Source organism: Rhinichthys klamathensis, unplaced genomic scaffold (assembly GCF_029890125.1).
Source record: "Rhinichthys klamathensis goyatoka isolate OS25496 unplaced genomic scaffold, OSU_Roscu_1.1 h1tg001517l_1, whole genome shotgun sequence".
NCBI classification, from domain to species: domain Eukaryota; kingdom Metazoa; phylum Chordata; class Actinopteri; order Cypriniformes; family Leuciscidae; genus Rhinichthys; species Rhinichthys klamathensis.
The window spans coordinates 22,501-40,000 of record NW_026607463.1 but is presented as its reverse complement, the minus strand read 5'-3'; the positions used below and the strand labels follow the sequence as shown (position 1 = coordinate 40,000).

Below are 17,500 nucleotides of genomic sequence, written 5' to 3'. Positions count from 1 at the left end.
GAGCGTTCAGTGAGATGTTGCAGTACCGAACGCTTCCACTAGAGGAAACTCGACTCACACTCGTTTATAATGCGTCATTTCTGACCGCGAGGAGCACAAGTGGGACTATTGTTTACAGGACCATTTAACCTTTTTGAATCATACCCATGATTTTTGTGTGTGTGTTCACACAGAAAGTGCCGAAACCTTTACCAAGTTTCGTACAATTTCAATGGAGTAAAAAAATTCTACAAAAATAAAATGACGGTTAAAAATGACCGAACCACACCAGAGGGATAAACGTTAGGGTTAAGTTATTTATGTTTTCTTAAATAGATTTAAAACTTTACGATCTTGTAGACATTACTGTTTTTAAAATAAATATAATATTTAGCTATTCAATTCTAAAGGACTTTGAAGACCTTAAAAACTCAAGAATAGACAAAAAAACAACACTGGACCCCATTGACTTTCATTACATGGACAAAAAAACAGATTCAGGTTTGGAACGACATGAGGAGTAAATGATGACAGAATGATCATTTTTAGTGGAAAATACTACAATCTAAACTCTACAAGAGTAATGAGCTCTATAGAGAGCCTAAGCCCCTCCCCTTCCGGTCGACCGGAAGAATATTGTATGGTACTCAATGGTGAGAGACAACAAATATTTTGATCTCGTTTGAATTGTGCCCTGAATTACACATATGATGTTTGTCAATTTAAAAGATACATTTTAAAGTCAAGAAAGTCGCAGTTTGATGTAAAACTGTTGAGGTATAAGATTGTGAAAATACGAAATTACAAAGACTACAAACCCAAAAGGCGCACACTTTCTCTCAATGAGTGAAGCTAACTTTACTGAAGCTAACTTTACTGAAGCTAACTTTACTGGAGCTAACTTTACTGGACTTTACTGGAGCTAACAGCTAACTTTACTGGAGCTAACTTTACTGGAGCTAACTTTACTGGAGCTAACTTTACTGGAGCTACTGTTACTGATGCTAACTTTACTGAAGCTAACTTTACTGAAGCTAACTTTAAAGCTAACTTTACTGGAGCTAACTTTACTGGAGCTAACTTTACTGGAGTTAACTTTACTGGAGTTAACTTTACTGGAGTTAACTTTACTGGAGTTAACTTTACTGGAGTTAACTTTACTGGAGTTAACTTTACTGGAGTTAACTTTACTGGAGTTAACTTTACTGGAGTTAACTTTACTGGAGTTAACTTTACTGGAGTTAACTTTACTGGAGTTAACTTTACTGGAGTTAACTTTACTGGAGTTAACTTTACTGGAGTTAACTTTACTGGAGTTAACTTTACTGGAGTTAACTTTACTGGAGTTAACTTTACTGGAGTTAACTTTACTGGAGTTAACTTTACTGGAGTTAACTTTACTGGAGTTAACTTTACTGGAGTTAACTTTACTGGAGCTAGCGTTACTGATGCTAACTTTACTGAAGCTAACTTTACTGATGCTAACTTTACTGAAGCTAACTTTACTGGAGCTAACTTTACTGATGCTAACTTTACTGAAGCTAACTTTACTGGAGCTAACTTTACTGATGCTAACTTTACTGATGCTAACTTTACTGATGCTAACTTTACTGATGTTAACTTTACTGATGCTAACTTTACTGATGTTAACTTTACTGAAGCTAACTTTACTGGAGCTAACTTTACTGGAGTTAACTTTACTGGAGTTAACTTTACTGGAGTTAACTTTACTGGAGCTAGCGTTACTGATGCTAACTTTACTGAAGCTAACTTTACTGGAGCTAACTTTACTGATGCTAACTTTACTGAAGCTAACTTTACTGGAGCTAACTTTACTGATGTTAACTTTACTGAAGCTAACTTTACTGGAGCTAACTTTACTGATGCTAACTTTACTGATGCTAACTTTACTGATGTTAACTTTACTGATGCTAACTTTACTGATGTTAACTTTACTGAAGCTAACTTTACTGGAGCTAACTTTACTGGAGTTAACTTTACTGGAGTTAACTTTACTGGAGCTAACTTTACTGGAGCTAGCGTTACTGATGCTAACTTTACTGAAGCTAACTTTACTGGAGCTAACTTTACTGAAGCTAACTTTACTGGAGCTAACTTTACTGATGCTAACTTTACTGAAGCTATCTTTACTGATGTTAACTTTACTGATGTTAACTTTACTGATGCTAACTTTACTGATGTTAACTTTACTGAAGCTAACTTTACTGAAGCTAACTTTACTGGAGCTAACTTTACTGGAGCTAACTTTACTGAAGCTAACTTTACTGAAGCTAACTTTACTGAAGCTAACAGCTAACTTTACTGGAGCTAACTTTACTGGAGCTAACTTTACTGGAGCTAACTTTACTGGAGCTAACTTTACTGAAGCTAACTTTACTGGAGCTAACTTTACTGGAGCTAACAGCTAACTTTACTGAAGCTAACTTTACTGAAGCTAACAGCTAACTTTACTGAAGCTAACTTTACTGAAGCTAACAGCTAACTTTACTGGAGCTAACTTTACTGGAGCTAACTTTACTGGAGCTAACTTTACTGAAGCTAACTTTACTGGAGCTAACTTTACTGGAGCTAACAGCTAACTTTACTGAAGCTAACTTTACTGGAGCTAACTTTACTGGAGCTAACTTTACTGGAGCTAGCGTTACTGAAGCGAACTTTACTGAAGCGAACTTTACTGAAGCGAACTTTACTGAAGCGAACTTTACTGAAGCGAACTTTACTGAAGCGAACTTTACTGAAGCTAACAGCTAACTTTACTGAAGCGAACTTTACTGATGCTAACTTTACTGAAGCTAACGTCTGTCATTGTTTCTATAGTCTTGCGTTATAATCGTAACGTTACGCCGTCATCGAGTGTTTTGTACCAGACTGCACACACACGAGCAGCGGATCTCGCTCGTTGTTTCGCTTCCCGGGAGATGTCGTTCATTGAGCGATTTTCACATAAAACTAAATGTTACTCTTCTGTTTTATGACAAACTGCGACTTTCTTGACTTTCAGAATTATCTTTTTAAATTGACAAACATCATATGTGTAATTCAGGGCACAGTTCAGACGCCATTGACTACTATACATATTTTTCCCGAAATAAGGTCCCATGAGCCGGAAGCGGAGGGGAGGGGCTTAGGCTCTCTATACGGCAAGTCTTTCATTCATTGGCTCCACCCACTTTTTATGCAACTCACACTGATTGGGCAGTTCTGATGTCATGCTGATGATTGACAGATACGCTTGGTCGTCTCCCATTCTGATGAAGTAAAAAATTCAACACATTTTTTATTTATTTTTTTACATATTTTTACTCGAAGAGCACAGAGTTTTCGACACATTAGAGTTACATTGAGAGGGAAGCGTCCCGGAAACTGATTCAGTGCAAACGAGTGTGACAGATGACATCACTCAGTGTTTCTGCATCATGACATCACACTAGCCATAACATTCGTTCGTTTGCCTCAATAATTACACTTGGCTTCGGGATAGATGTCTGTCTTTTATATATTGATCAGTGAAAGTATTTACATCATGTCCTCGAGTGTTTGATTTGAATACGGCGCCCTCTACAGGACATACACACCTTTGCACTTTATCAGGTTCTAGCTCGAGCTTGACTTGTTTAAAAGCTCATCTTTCTTGCTTTTAATTATGCCTTTACCAAAAATGTATTAATTAACAAGTCAATGCTTTTGCATTTCCCCCCGAAAGAGCCTTTAGGGATTAAAAGTAATGTTGCAAAAGATCATATGAAAGTTTGATGCATTCAGTGTGTTGTAGTGTCGGTGTGTGTCCTGATGGGGGCGCCATCGCTCCACTGAGGGGACATGACACACACACTGAGCTTTGATCAGTGTGTGTAACCTCTATAGAGGGTCAGAGGTCACCGGTCAGGTTCACTCTCTCTGACTGAGGAGATTCACTCTCTGTGCAATTCTGAGTCGAATCAAATAATGAGATCATGCATTAAATATTGAGAGGGAGACGAACACACACTCTCACACACACACACACACACACACGCGCGCGCGCACACTCTCTCTCTCTCTCTCTCTCACTCACTCACTCACTCACTCACTCACTCACTCACTCACTCACTCACTCACTCACTCACTCACTCACTCACTCACTCACTCACTCACACAGACACACACACTCTCATACACACACACAGACTCGCACACACACACAGACTCGCACACACACACAGACTCGCACACACACACAGACTCGCACACACACTCTCTCTCTCTCACACACACACACACACACGCACTCACACTCTTGTCCTGTAACAGATGTGATGTCAGCAGGTGATCAGTGTGAGTCACGGGTCACCATGGTTACAGGTTGCCGCTCTTCTCGGGTGGATGGATGAACGGTTCGTTGTTGTCATGGCAATAGTGAAACACTACATAGATTAAATGATCACTTTCTGTGACATCATCACTACAGGACTATCTGCTCCATACGTCACCATGACAACCTCAGAGATCAAGAGTGAAGTTGATCAACAAGCACTTTCTCTTTCACTGACCGGTTTATTTTCCTCTGTTGATCAATCTCACTGTTAAACATCGTCTGAGACATTGAGTGAGTGTGTGAGTGTGTGTGTGTGTGTGAGTGTGTGAGTGTGTGAGTGTGTGAGTGTGTGAGAGAGTGAGAGAGTGAGAGAGTGAGAGAGTGAGAGAGTGAGTGAGTGAGAGGCAATAGACACTGTTTAATGTCTACAGGAGACGAAGGAAATGTTACAAGTGTATTCATATTTCAACTTATATATATATATATATATATATAGATGTCAAACATCATATGAACGATATTTAGACTAATGTCTTTGTGAGAATAGAGTGTGTGTTTTTTTTTTTTTCAAAAAACAAACAAAATGTTTGTTTTTTTTCATCACGCTGTACTTTCTGTAGATCTGCAAATAGATTCTGGCACGAGTTCGTGTTTGTTAATAACAAGCTGATCTGTTCTCTAATCTCTAAAATGTGTGTTTAGCCATCTCTCTCTCTCTCTCTCTCTCTCTCTCTCTCTCTCTCTCTCTCTCTCTCTCTCTCTCTCTCTCTCTCTCTCTCTCTCTCTCTCTCTCACACACTTTCTTTCTCGCTCGCTTTTACTTTATGGCTAATTTTCTCTGGTTTCCACACACACACACACACAAACACACACACACACACACACACACACACACACACTTTTCCTCAAACTGTCTGTGGTTTGTCCTCAGGGTTTCGATATGCCCTGGAATCATCACCTCCGGACTTTTTTTCTGGTAAAAAAAAAACAACAAAACAAAACAAAAAACACTTTAAATGCATCAGATTTAAAAAAAAAATGCATTTGTTGTTTATTAACTCATGACTTCTAACATATGAACTTAATACAAACTAAATCCTCATCAATAAAACAACGTCACATCTCTCTTTGATCCATTGATGAACTGATATTTTCATGTGCTAGTACTTCAATGTGTTGTTTTTGTAAACATAACTTGACAGTACATTTGATGTTTTGTTCTACAACGTAAATTAAACACACCTATAGTGAAAACGTGAATTTAAGCAGTTGTGTTAATTTTTTTTAAACATACTTTAATAAGTAGATAAGACAGCTTCAGGTGTGTGTGTGTGTTCAGTGTCAAAATGTCAAAGTATCATCAGGTTATGTTTACCACAGGCTTTATTTGACATTATTAAACCCCTTTATAAAAGCCCAGAGGAAAATCCCAAAGGATTATATATTTATATATATATTATATATTTCTTATTATATTTAATATATATTCCTTCCATTGCTGTGTGCTTTGCCCTGCATTAAAGGACAGGAACTGTATTAGGCCTTGTCTCTTTAACATATTTGAAGTGCACTGACAACATAGTTTTATATAATTAGTTTAATAATTAGATTCATAAAAAAAATAAAAAGACCTTTACATACTATACATGCATACAGGTGAAACTCGAAAAATTTGAATATCGTGCAAAAAGGTGAAACTAATATATTATATAGACTCATTACATGCAAAGGGAGATATTTAAGCTTTTATTTGTTATAATTGTGATGATTATGGTTTACAGCTTATGAAAACCCCAAATTAAAAATTAGAATATTGTGAAAAGGTTTTCTAAGCCATAATCATCAAAATCATAACAAATAAAGGCTTGAAATATCTCACTTTGCATGTAATGAGTCTATATAATATATTAGTTTCACCTTTTAAGTTGAATTACTGAAATAAATGAACTTTTGCAATGCTTTTAATGACAAATGCGGAACAGTTAGTTCATGCGTTCATGACCTCAAGGCTAAATTATTGTATTCTTAAATTATCGAATAATAATTCGACTTCTGGGTTCTGACGTCACACTTGCACCACTCTATTATAAGCAGCTTGACTGTAATTAAACTACTTTAAATATGATTTAAATGCATTGTGGGATTCTTCTAAGTACTATATCAAATTATACATTAAAGGGGTGTTATATGTAGAGTTCAGAAACCGGTGTTATTAGTGACACCGGTGGCCGTTTCGTGAACTGCAGCTTATCACACACACACACACACACACACACACGCAACATATTAGAGACTGAATGTGATTCAAAGCCTCGATTAGATGAATATGTAAACAATGTGCTGCATGGTTTCCTCTCAATAACAAAAAAATCACACTATGAATGTTTGATTATGAAGTATTTAGGAGGCTATACTAGATTTAATAAACAGGGAAAATTAGCATGATCTACTGATGACGCGCTAATTAAAGAACAGACGCAGCCGGATAATTTCCTTAAGTTTATTTATATAGCACATTTCATACACTATGGTAATTCAAAGTGCTTTACACAGAAATGATTTAAAATAATCTCAAAATAATAGCAAGGAAAATTAAAACGGTTATAAAAGGAATTAAAAGAGTAAAAACCACAATCTACCAAGAGCTGTGCTAATTAGCGTCTGGTTTAGGACATTTTTTGGGGGGGGTTGTAAATAATGACGCAAACACCAGTAAATGGACGAGCGCAAACTTTAGTAAATCAAACACTAAATAAAAAAAATAATAAATTTTGCGTCTGAAAGGAAAACTCCTGAAAAAAAAATTAATATGAGCTGCAAAAATAACCCTTTTTTAAATGCCAAAAGAGTAAATCTGGCCCTAGTTTGAATTAATCCCCTTTCTCTGCAATTCACTGGCATGGCAAATTAGTAGGGCTGTCAAATGATTAATCACGATTAATCACATCCAAAATAAAAGTTTTTTTTACATAATATGTGGGTGCACTGTGTATAATTATTTTGTATATATATATAAATACACACACATGCATGTATATTTAAGAAAAAAATATTATTTATATATAAAATATTTATATTTATATATAATATAAATTATATCTATATACAGTATATACATGAAAATATTTCTGAAATATATACAAGCATGTGTGTGTATTTATATATATATATATAAAATAATTATACACAGTGCACCCACATATTATGTAAAAAAAACTTTTATTTTGGATGTGATTAATCACGATTAATCATTTGACAGCCCTACAAATTAGGTAATCAAAATTACACCATTATGATAGTTTGATAGAATATATTTGAGACTATAGTTTGAATTAATATCTTTTTTGGGACGAGGGATTGACAGAACGGCACTTTCTTTGTAACCCTGAACATTGTATAAGCATTAGTTTCATGTGTCATTGACCAGAAGAGAGTCTCTCGGGAGTGTAAACATCACACCCCCTTTTGATTTCCCCAGCAAAACGAGTCCTTCACACACACAAAATCAGTCTACAGCCTTTCATAGACAACATGGGAAGTCGTAGAAGGTCTAATTTTTTAAGTTTCGTTAGCTGTTCACATATTGGCAATACAAAAAGCAATTAATACATGAAAAATCTTACATATAGCCTCTTTAATAGGGGGAGGGGTAATAATACTTTAAAAAATTGTCCCGATGTTTTTGCATATATGTTTAGGTGATATAATGCAATAGTACAAAACACGTGCTCATAAGTAAATCTGAAGGTAATGTGAACAGAAAGCGAGGGGTTAAATGAAGAAGAGCGAGAGAAATGCGAGCTAATGACTTTGTTTTGATGGAGTGTGTTATAAAGCAGAAGCCAGCAGTGACACACACACACACACACACACTCCTACATAAAGCCTTCACCCTCATTACATCTGCATAAACAAGACATTTAGGAGCTCCGCTTCTCAAACAGGCCTCAGTGTGTGTGTGTGTGTGTGTGTTCATCTCATGCTTTCATGTCTAAAGTTGGTGTCTGCATTTCAAAGCGAATCGAGACGTCTGGAGACGTGATTATAAGAGCATTATGTGTGTTTGAGACGCGTCCACATCGTCACTCCCACACGCCACCGTCTCAAACATGTTCACACACACACTGCTTCTCGCTCCATCATTTGGTGAGTCATCATTGGCTCTTATCGAGGTTGCCGTGGATACTAACAGCATCCGTGTGTTTAACTATAAATGCGGAGGGTGACAGAGATGCTTTCCCAGACCTGTTGTTTATGAGAAGAATAAAGAAATAATGTTTCCAAAATGACTGTTATTGAGTTTAATGGAGTTGCACTCAAGCACGTACACACCTACTTGATTTTATCATTTCACTGCGAAACGTAACTATATTATTCTCAGCTCTCTATATAAAGTACTGAGTTAAAGTACAGCTGTATGTGCAACTTTATCTGCATACATAAAGTATGCATACAATTATATATATATTAGGGCTGTCAAACGATTAATCGCGATTAATCGCATCCAAAATAAAAGTTTGTGTTTGCATAATATATGTGTGTGTACTGTGTATAATTATTTTTAATACATAAATACCCACACATGCATGTGTATTTAAGAAATATTTGCATGTATATACTGTACATAGACTGAATGTAGCCTATATATAATGTATATTTTATATAAATATAAACATTTTATATATAAATAACATATCTTTCTTAAATATATACATGTGTGCATTTACACTACCGTTCAAAAGTTTGGGGTCAGTGAGAATTTTATTTTTATTTTTTGGAGGAAAGAAATCAATACTTTTATTTATCAAGGACAGTAAAGACATTTATAATTTTACAAAAGATTCTATTTCAAACAAATGCTGTTCTTTTGAACTTCCTATTCATCAAAGAATCCTAAAAAAAAAAAAAAAAAACTGTACAACTGACAGACCAACAACTGTTTCAACATTGATAATAATAATAAATGTTTCTTGAGCATCAAATCCTCATATTATACTGATTTGTGAAGGATCATGTGACACTGAAGACACTGACACTGGTGATGCTGAAAATTCAGCTTTGATCACAGGAATAAATTACACTTTACTATATATTCACACAGAAAACAGCTGATTTACACTGGAATAATATTTAATACTATAACTGATTTTTGTTGTATTTTTAATCAAAAAAGCGCAGCCATGGTTAGCAGAAGAGAATTCTTTTAAAAGTATTTAAAATCGTACCGACCCCAAACTTTTGAACGGTAGTGTATATACAAAATAATTATACACAGTAAACACACATATATTATGCAAACACAAACTTTTATTTTGGATGCGATTAATCGTGATTAATCGTTTGACAGCCCTAATATATTTATACTATATAGTAAATATCAAAGGCTTGATTGTTTATATCGTCGCAAAATGTAACTATAATATTGCACAGCTCTTTATTTAAAGTCTCCCTGTAGTCAATTATTTTATCCCTTAAAACTCATCTTTGATCACCAAAATGACATTTAAACGTTTTTTCCGTGAAAAACTTTCTTCATGCCTTAAAATATCTTGAATGTAACTCTTGCCTCATTAAGTATTCGCGGTTCTATGAATATGCAACTGAGCCCCGCCTCCACTCACTCCCTCAGCTCAGAGATCCACTGGTTGACGATCACACGTTGATCTGATTGGTTACAAGGTCGTTTGTGACGTCAGAAACACCAGCGATTTCAAACCGTGTGTTTGAGACTGTCTTTGGTTCACTGCAGTTTTAAGGAGAAAATATTGAGCAATGCTGTCGACTTATGAACTTACACATGGTGTGTCTTAAAGCAGATTAAAAACACCACATAGAGACATAATGACACATCCTGAATATTGCATACATACATTACACTCACATAAAGCGATATATACATTGGTGCAAGTTAATTTAATGAGATTCATAATGAGAATCATGTGGTTTTCACAACGCTTTAGTTTGGCGAAATGCTCTTATAACTGTTATATTCTGTGAATAGTGTGTGGGTGTTTGAGTTTATTACGAAGAACCAACGTATTATTCAAGTTATCCTGAAATATAATAAAGTTGTAGCTCAAAATCATGCCAGATCTAGTTCTGACTTAAACCAGTCATCTAACAATGCATTAACATTGTGTGCTTGTTTGAGTTGTGAGTCACTGTTTTGATTAGATGTTTTACAGCCGAAAAGACCATTGTGGGTAGTTTAGTGTAAACACTGATGGAAGGATAACATTTAAGCTCCTGTTTGTGTTTTGGACGATCGGATCACAAGTAGACGAGGCTAAATACAGGTGTAATCGGGTCTAAAAGGTTTTGAGCTTGTCCACTTTCCACAGGAAGTTGAAACACATTTGACCGGATTGCATTCGTAGTGTAAACGCTCATGTGTTCAAACAGCCGCTAAACACCGCCGTCTCTCCGTCTTCTGATCTAACGCCTGAACATTACGGGAAGAGCTCGAGTCAGACGCGGTTTAAACTCTCGGCTGGAGACACAAGTTTGGTTTGGAGAGGAAAGACGTACCAATCACAATGTTCTCTCATCATTCCTGATTTCTAACACACACACACACACACACACACACACACTCACAGCGTTCGGCTGGTCTCGCGTCTGTCAGAGCAGAAACTAAAGCTGATGTTCTCAGTGTGTTTCTCCGTCGTCTACGGTCGCGTTCATATGTAAATTGCGTGAGCTTATTTCGTCCATTAGATCGAAAGATCTTAAGAAACCCAAACATTTACCCGCCATAGACCCTCTCCTCGGAGAAATCCGGACAGAAGTGGGTGAAAGTGGACAAAAGAGACGGATTAAAACACCGGTGTGAACGGGAATGTGTCTCTCTCGTCTACTTGTGATCCGATCGACCAAACGCATCTTAAAGGGTTAGTTCACCCAAAAATGAAAATGATGTCATTAATGACTCTCCCTCATGTCGTCCCAAGCCCGTCAGACCTCCGTTCATCTTCGGGACACAGTTTAAGATATTTTAGATTTAGTCCGAAAGCTTTCTGTCCCTCCATTGTAAATGTGTGTACGGTATACTGTCCTTGTCCAGAAAGGAAATAAAGGCATCATCAAAGTAGTCCATGTGACATCAGTGGGTTAGTTAGAATTAGGGCTGGGTAAAAAATATAGATTTCTCGATATTAATCGATTCTCATTTTTACGAACCGATATCGATTCTTAAATCTCAAGAATCGATTAGTCATCCTGTTTTCAGTTGATGAATGAATGGATCATTGTAGCGCGCATCCCATCCAATAAATCGCAATAATATTTGTGCTTTGTTACTATTGATACTAAATAAAGTCTCAAATTACATCCATTTTCTTACGAAATTCAAAAACATAAATAGCGTTTTGGCGCTGTGGTGTGAGATCGCTCTGGCTCAGCTCAAGAGAAGCTCATGATCTCCTCTTCTGCCTTAATAATACCAGTTACAGCGCCAAATAAACATGAATGAGCGTCTGAAAGTGTGTTAAAGATAGAGTACAACTTATCGAAATCTGTATCATGTCACGTGGAATCGCTCAATCAGTGTTTCATCCGTGGAAAGACGTCAGTACAACGCTTGTAAACAATGTCATGTAACGTCACATTTACCTCAGAAAAACCAAATGTGACCATAAACTCGTTAGTCAGCTAGAAAAATGAACTCTAGAGAGGAGCATTTTGCTAAATATATGCACCATATTACATATTCATTATAATTTTTAACGTTCTTCGATATTTAATGCATGTTTGAATAAATCTGGCAAGTTTTTATGACAGCCACCAATTAAATGTTTATATTTCACATAACTTTATTATTATAAAAATAAATAAGTGTAATTTAAGTGTTTGTATAGCTACAAATCAGTTCATTTTTACATTCAATATTATAGTCGGCTAATGAAGCCTATAGGCTACAACTGACTCCCATAGTTTACAGCATTAGTTAAGAGATTTGTTTTCCTTGAGAGAATTTGCCATGTATTGTACCTGATATCCAAAATAATCCATATTGAATCGAATCGAATCGGAATCGGAATCAAATTGCAAGCTTGTGAATCGAAATCGAATCAAATTGTGAAATGTGTGTCAATACCCAGCCCTAGTTAGAATGTTTTGAAGCATCGAAAATACATTTTGGTCCAAAAATAACAAAATCTACGACTTTATTCAGCATTGTATTGTCTTCCGGATTCTTCCAGCATCTAAAATTTCTTAAACTGTGTCCCGAAGATGAACGGAGGTCTTACGGGCTTGGAACGACATGAGGGAGAGTCATTAATTACATCATTTATATTTTTGGGTGAACTAACCCTTTAAGACCAGCTGTAAACAGGGCCTTAGTTACCATAATGAAAGGCCATCTAGGGAAAGTTGTTTCTCTTAGTAGAAAAAGATTAAATATTGTATAAATAATAATACAAATAAAAAATTTACAATAAATACTAGTGGCAGAAAAGTGTAATCATAGCATTTTTTCATTGTGTACATTTTTCTTTGACTTTAGCTTGTTTCTTTTTTTTGAGGTGTTCATATGTTTCCATCTAAAGTTAGGAATTTAACTTATGCGCACAATTGAAATATGGCTTAAGACATTTACGAATTAAGCAGAGTTTCCATCCCAGGTGTTCAAGAGAACAAAATCATCACTCCCGTTTTTATTTCCGATATTTTGCGCCAATTTCCCAGGAAGCTGCTGCAATCGAGTTTCAGAGCGTCAGACGAAACCCGTTCGGATGCTGGTGTTCGGGAACGCACTCGTGTGAGACGCTTCTGGAGGGAATCAAACCAAATCATTCTGATCACACACTTTGACTCCGGCGCTTCAGAAACACCAAACCAACATGTGAGAGATGCTGCGATGCCATTGGTCCGCTGGTTACTCCAGTTATCCAATCACATCGAGGCAAAGTCACATGAGTTTCTTGTTGCGCATAGGATTTATTCGGTAAATGTTTTTCATAGTAGTTTATGCGCAAGTCTTATAATCGGATAATAAAGTATCCGCCTCCCTCAATTAAATGCATGTTTTAGAATTTATGCACATCTTGGCTTTTCCATCCATCGGTTTTTTTAAGGCAATAATCATATCAATAATCAATAATCGCATAATCATAGGTGGATGGAATCATAGCTGTTGACACCTTGCTCTGCTTTGGGAATTGTGGGATAGTGCAGTTAGTTCTTGTTTTTGGAGTTTTCCAGGTGTGCATTGATGCATTGTGGGTAATGTAGTCTTTCCTGTGGAGTCTGTGCAGTGCACTGTCAGCGGTTCTTCATGTTGCGGGTCGGCGAGGACTGGATCTTCCTCATCTTGCTGGGACTCGTCATGGCGCTGGTCAGCTTTGTTATGGATTTCTGCATCGCCCTCTTATTACAAGGTGAGTGTGTGTGTGTGTGTGTGTGAAGATGTCAGGAATTGACGCATAATATCTGTTTTTTTCAGTTGCTATGTCGTTTTTTTTCAGTGAACACTGGCCCACTAATAGAGGACAGTCTGAACATTAACCACAGCAATTTTGGAGTCTCTAACTCAACCGCTCTAGCGCCACCAACTGTCCAAAGTTGCAGTCATGTTTATGTTAATAACTTTTAAACCGTGAGGGCTAGAAACACTTGAAGATACCCTCACAGTTTAGGCACAGTGCAGGTCAGGAGATATGAAAAATGGCTATTTTTATATAACTTCTGAACATTTTGACTCAAGTGTCTTTAAATTTGATGCGGCATGCCGAGTCAAACAATACCCTATATTCCCATGTCGGCCATTTTGGGCGTCTTTAATTTTTGTCATGAAATGCTGTATTTTACGAATGCATTGGCGTACCATTATGAAACTCGTTATGTGTCTTCGACACAATGACCTGAAGGTACTCAAAAAGTTTTGAGGCAGTGTGGTAAAAAATTATAATGGAATTTTAATTGCTTTTGTTTAGTTTAGCCCAGTGGTTCCCAACCTTTTTTTGTCTTTTCCCAAGAAATTTATTTAGGGCCCCCCTTCACATTTAATGATATTATCGCTCTTGTAAGCTTGCAGCAAGGATGACAGAATATGTTGTTTTCAAACAAACGGTATGTTTATGCACAAATAATAGCCTATAATATTGAAAATACAATAAACAAAAACATCAGTAGGCCCTTTGTAATTTAAAAACGTAAGCCTAGGAGAAGCCTATAAATTGGCCCCATTTGAAATGCAAAAACAAAAATATTCACACTAGTGTGTAGGTTAACAAAAAAAGAAAAAAAAAAAGAATATAGGCTATTACTAAATGACTGTTGTCTGGGGCCTCAATACTTGCATGTTATTTGTGAGGCTTTATTTTTTAAGCTTTTGGTGCTTTATTAACAGAATAATGCGTCTTTCGGAAGAACATTGTAGCCCGAACTAGTTCTCTCTGTGTACGTCTATGACGAGTCACGCAGGTACTGGGCTACTCTGCAGCGGCAGCGATCCGAACCAGTGTAAAATAGTCCCAATTTAAACACTTATTATAGGTGTACCATAGTGGTTCAGGATAACACAAAAACAAGGATTGGAAAATTTATTCATGATGAATTCGCTCATTATATACATTTTGTAAATTTTGAACAGAAAAAAGTTAAGGACTTTTATTTAATACTCATTGCTGAAAACTTTTCAAAATATGACGCGACCCCCCACAGAGCTCGCTGAGGCCCCCTTGTGGGCCGCGACCCCCCTGTTGGGAACCGATGTTTAGCCTGTTGTCAATAATAACAATTATGCCATAATTGGCCAAACTTCCTGTCTGCCATTTTGATTTATGTGAATTCCTACTTTTTCAAACCCGATTTCCACCAGATTCGATTCGACTCGACTCAGAATCTGACTATGCTGGCAAGAAGATTTTTATGTCAATAGACAAAACTGTTTTCATTTACCGCATTAACGAATTTGATGGCATGATGCCAAACTGCATCTGAGGCCGTATCTCTGCAAGGCTTTGGCATATTGACACCAAATTTGGTGTGTGTAATTGTCACCCAACACTGACCACACCAAATAAATTTGGTGTTAGCGCCACCTATTGGTCAAAAGTAATAGGCAATTGTGTTACATTGAAAGTTATTGTGTTTATGGGTTTTTAACTATTCTAATGCAAATGCCTTTTACTTTCACAGTTGGTCTGATGTTCACCACTGATGTTTGCTCATCATTTTGCCCCTTAATTGTTTTCTTGTTTTAAGCACAAACTCACTTCATTTTAATGACTATTTTCAGAAAACAAAAATGTATATCTTACGTAATTTTGCTTCTAAGTAAATGAACCTTGATATAAGAGTTTTTAGATCTTTTTAATGGAAAACAACAAGACAAAGTGACTAAACAAGAAGTTTAGACTTTCGCAGTGTAGATACTTTGTCATTTATCTAATTGAAAGTTTATAGTACATACATGTACCCTGTACGTTTCTACTTGTGTGTTCTGCTTTCTACAGCTCAGAAGTGGATGTATGGTGGTTTGGACAGTAACGTCATCCTGCAGTATTTGGCTTGGGTCACTTATCCTGTGGTTCTCATCAGTTTCTCTGCAGGCTTCACACACATAGTAGCGCCTCAGGCCGCCGGTGAGACACACTTGCATTCACACACTCATAAGAGGTTTCTGTTCTTCTTCTTCTTCTTCATAATTTAGCGTTTATCTCTCAATCAGGGTCTGGTATTCCTGAAATGAAGACGATTCTCAGAGGAGTTGTGCTGAAGGAGTATCTCACGTTGAAAACGTTCGTGGCCAAAGTGGTTGGACTGACCTGCGCACTGGGCAGTGGTTTGCCTCTGGGAAAGGAGGTGAACATGCACAGATTCAGATACAGAGAATGTGTTTTTAGCGCGAGATCTAATTTACCTGCCCTAAGTGTGGTTGTAGCGTCTTTAAAGGGTTAGTTCACCCAAAAATGAAAATGATGTCATTAATGCCTCTCCCTCATGTCGTCCCAAGCCCGTAAGACCTCCGTTCATCTTCAGGACACAGTTTAAGATATTTTAGATTAAGTCCGAGAGCTTTCTGTCCACAACAGAACCGGAAGAGAATACAATGCTGAATAAAGTCCTAGTTTTTGTTATTTTTGGACCAAAATGTATTTTCGATGCTTCAACACACTCTAACTAACCCACTGATGTCACATGGACTACTTTAATGATGTCTTTATTTCCTTTCTGGACAAGGACAGTATACCGTACACACATTTACAATGGAGGGACAGAAAGCTCTCGGACTAAATCTAAAATATCTTAAACTGTGTTCTGAAGATGAACGGAGGTCTGACGGGCTTGGAGCGACATGAGGGAGAGTCATTAATGACATCATTTTCATTTTTGGGTGAACTAACCCTTTAAAGTGTTCCTACTTTGTTGCAGATTCATCACAAGCCTTATGTGTGTATGTTTTCTATCTTGTAGGGTCCGTTTGTGCACATTGCCAGTTTGTGTGCTGCTCTTCTCTGCAAATTCATGTCTTTCTTTGGTGGAATTTATGAGGTAATTACAAAGTTTCAAATCCTCCAATTTTAAGCAAACTCATTCGCAGTACACATAAATGGGTGAAGATCTTGGGTCATATTTTGTACCAAAGTGAAGTTTTGAACACTTGCTGCTATTGAGGTGGATTATGGGTAAGCAGGGCCTAAAAATAACTTTTTTCCCCACACCTGCCAGTGGCCGATGACTTAAGAAAATTTGCCAGCCAGCCATAAATAATGTTTTTCCCAGCCATGAAACTGTTTTTGCAAAAACAGGCAGTTATGACATTAAAATTGTAGATACCAGTGACAATTCTGAATTCTCTATTCAAATTTCAATACCACAGCTTAAACTACTAGCCTTAATAATATACATTTAAAATATTATTAAAGACAAGTAACAGTAGTTTTCAGGTAGAGGTATTGACTAAAGTAATCAAATGTAAATAACACTGGATAGTCTTCACTGTATAAATTAAACATCAATAATAATAAAAGTTGCAAAAGTTAAGAGCAGTGAGTGATTTTCTTTGTCCTTTGTTGCTTTATTAACATTAAAAAACACAGACAGCAGCAGGAATATTAGGCACCGATCCAATATACTGTTACACGTGTTTTATTTCTTAACTGTTTATGTTCACTTAAGCCATAACCGACTATGTTTACAAGGATGCTCGCCGAGACGGGCATTTTTGGCATATTTTTGTGTGAATTGTGCGCACAAAAC

General features: G+C 36.7%; 1 protein-coding gene across 1 annotated transcript in view; it reads left to right on the top strand.

Annotated features, from left to right (window-relative positions):
- Nucleotides 1-17,500, top strand: part of LOC130079899 (chloride channel protein 2-like) — a gene marked incomplete at its 3' end in the record, with an annotated part of 40,755 nt that overhangs the window by 759 nt on the left and 22,496 nt on the right. Inside the window, exons 2-6 of the mRNA XM_056245137.1 lie at nt 5,226-5,270; nt 13,543-13,674; nt 15,754-15,882; nt 15,969-16,102; nt 16,715-16,792. Of these exons, the coding sequence (XP_056101112.1) occupies nt 5,226-5,270; nt 13,543-13,674; nt 15,754-15,882; nt 15,969-16,102; nt 16,715-16,792 (518 nt within the window). The remainder of the gene's footprint in view (nt 1-5,225; nt 5,271-13,542; nt 13,675-15,753; nt 15,883-15,968; nt 16,103-16,714; nt 16,793-17,500) is intronic.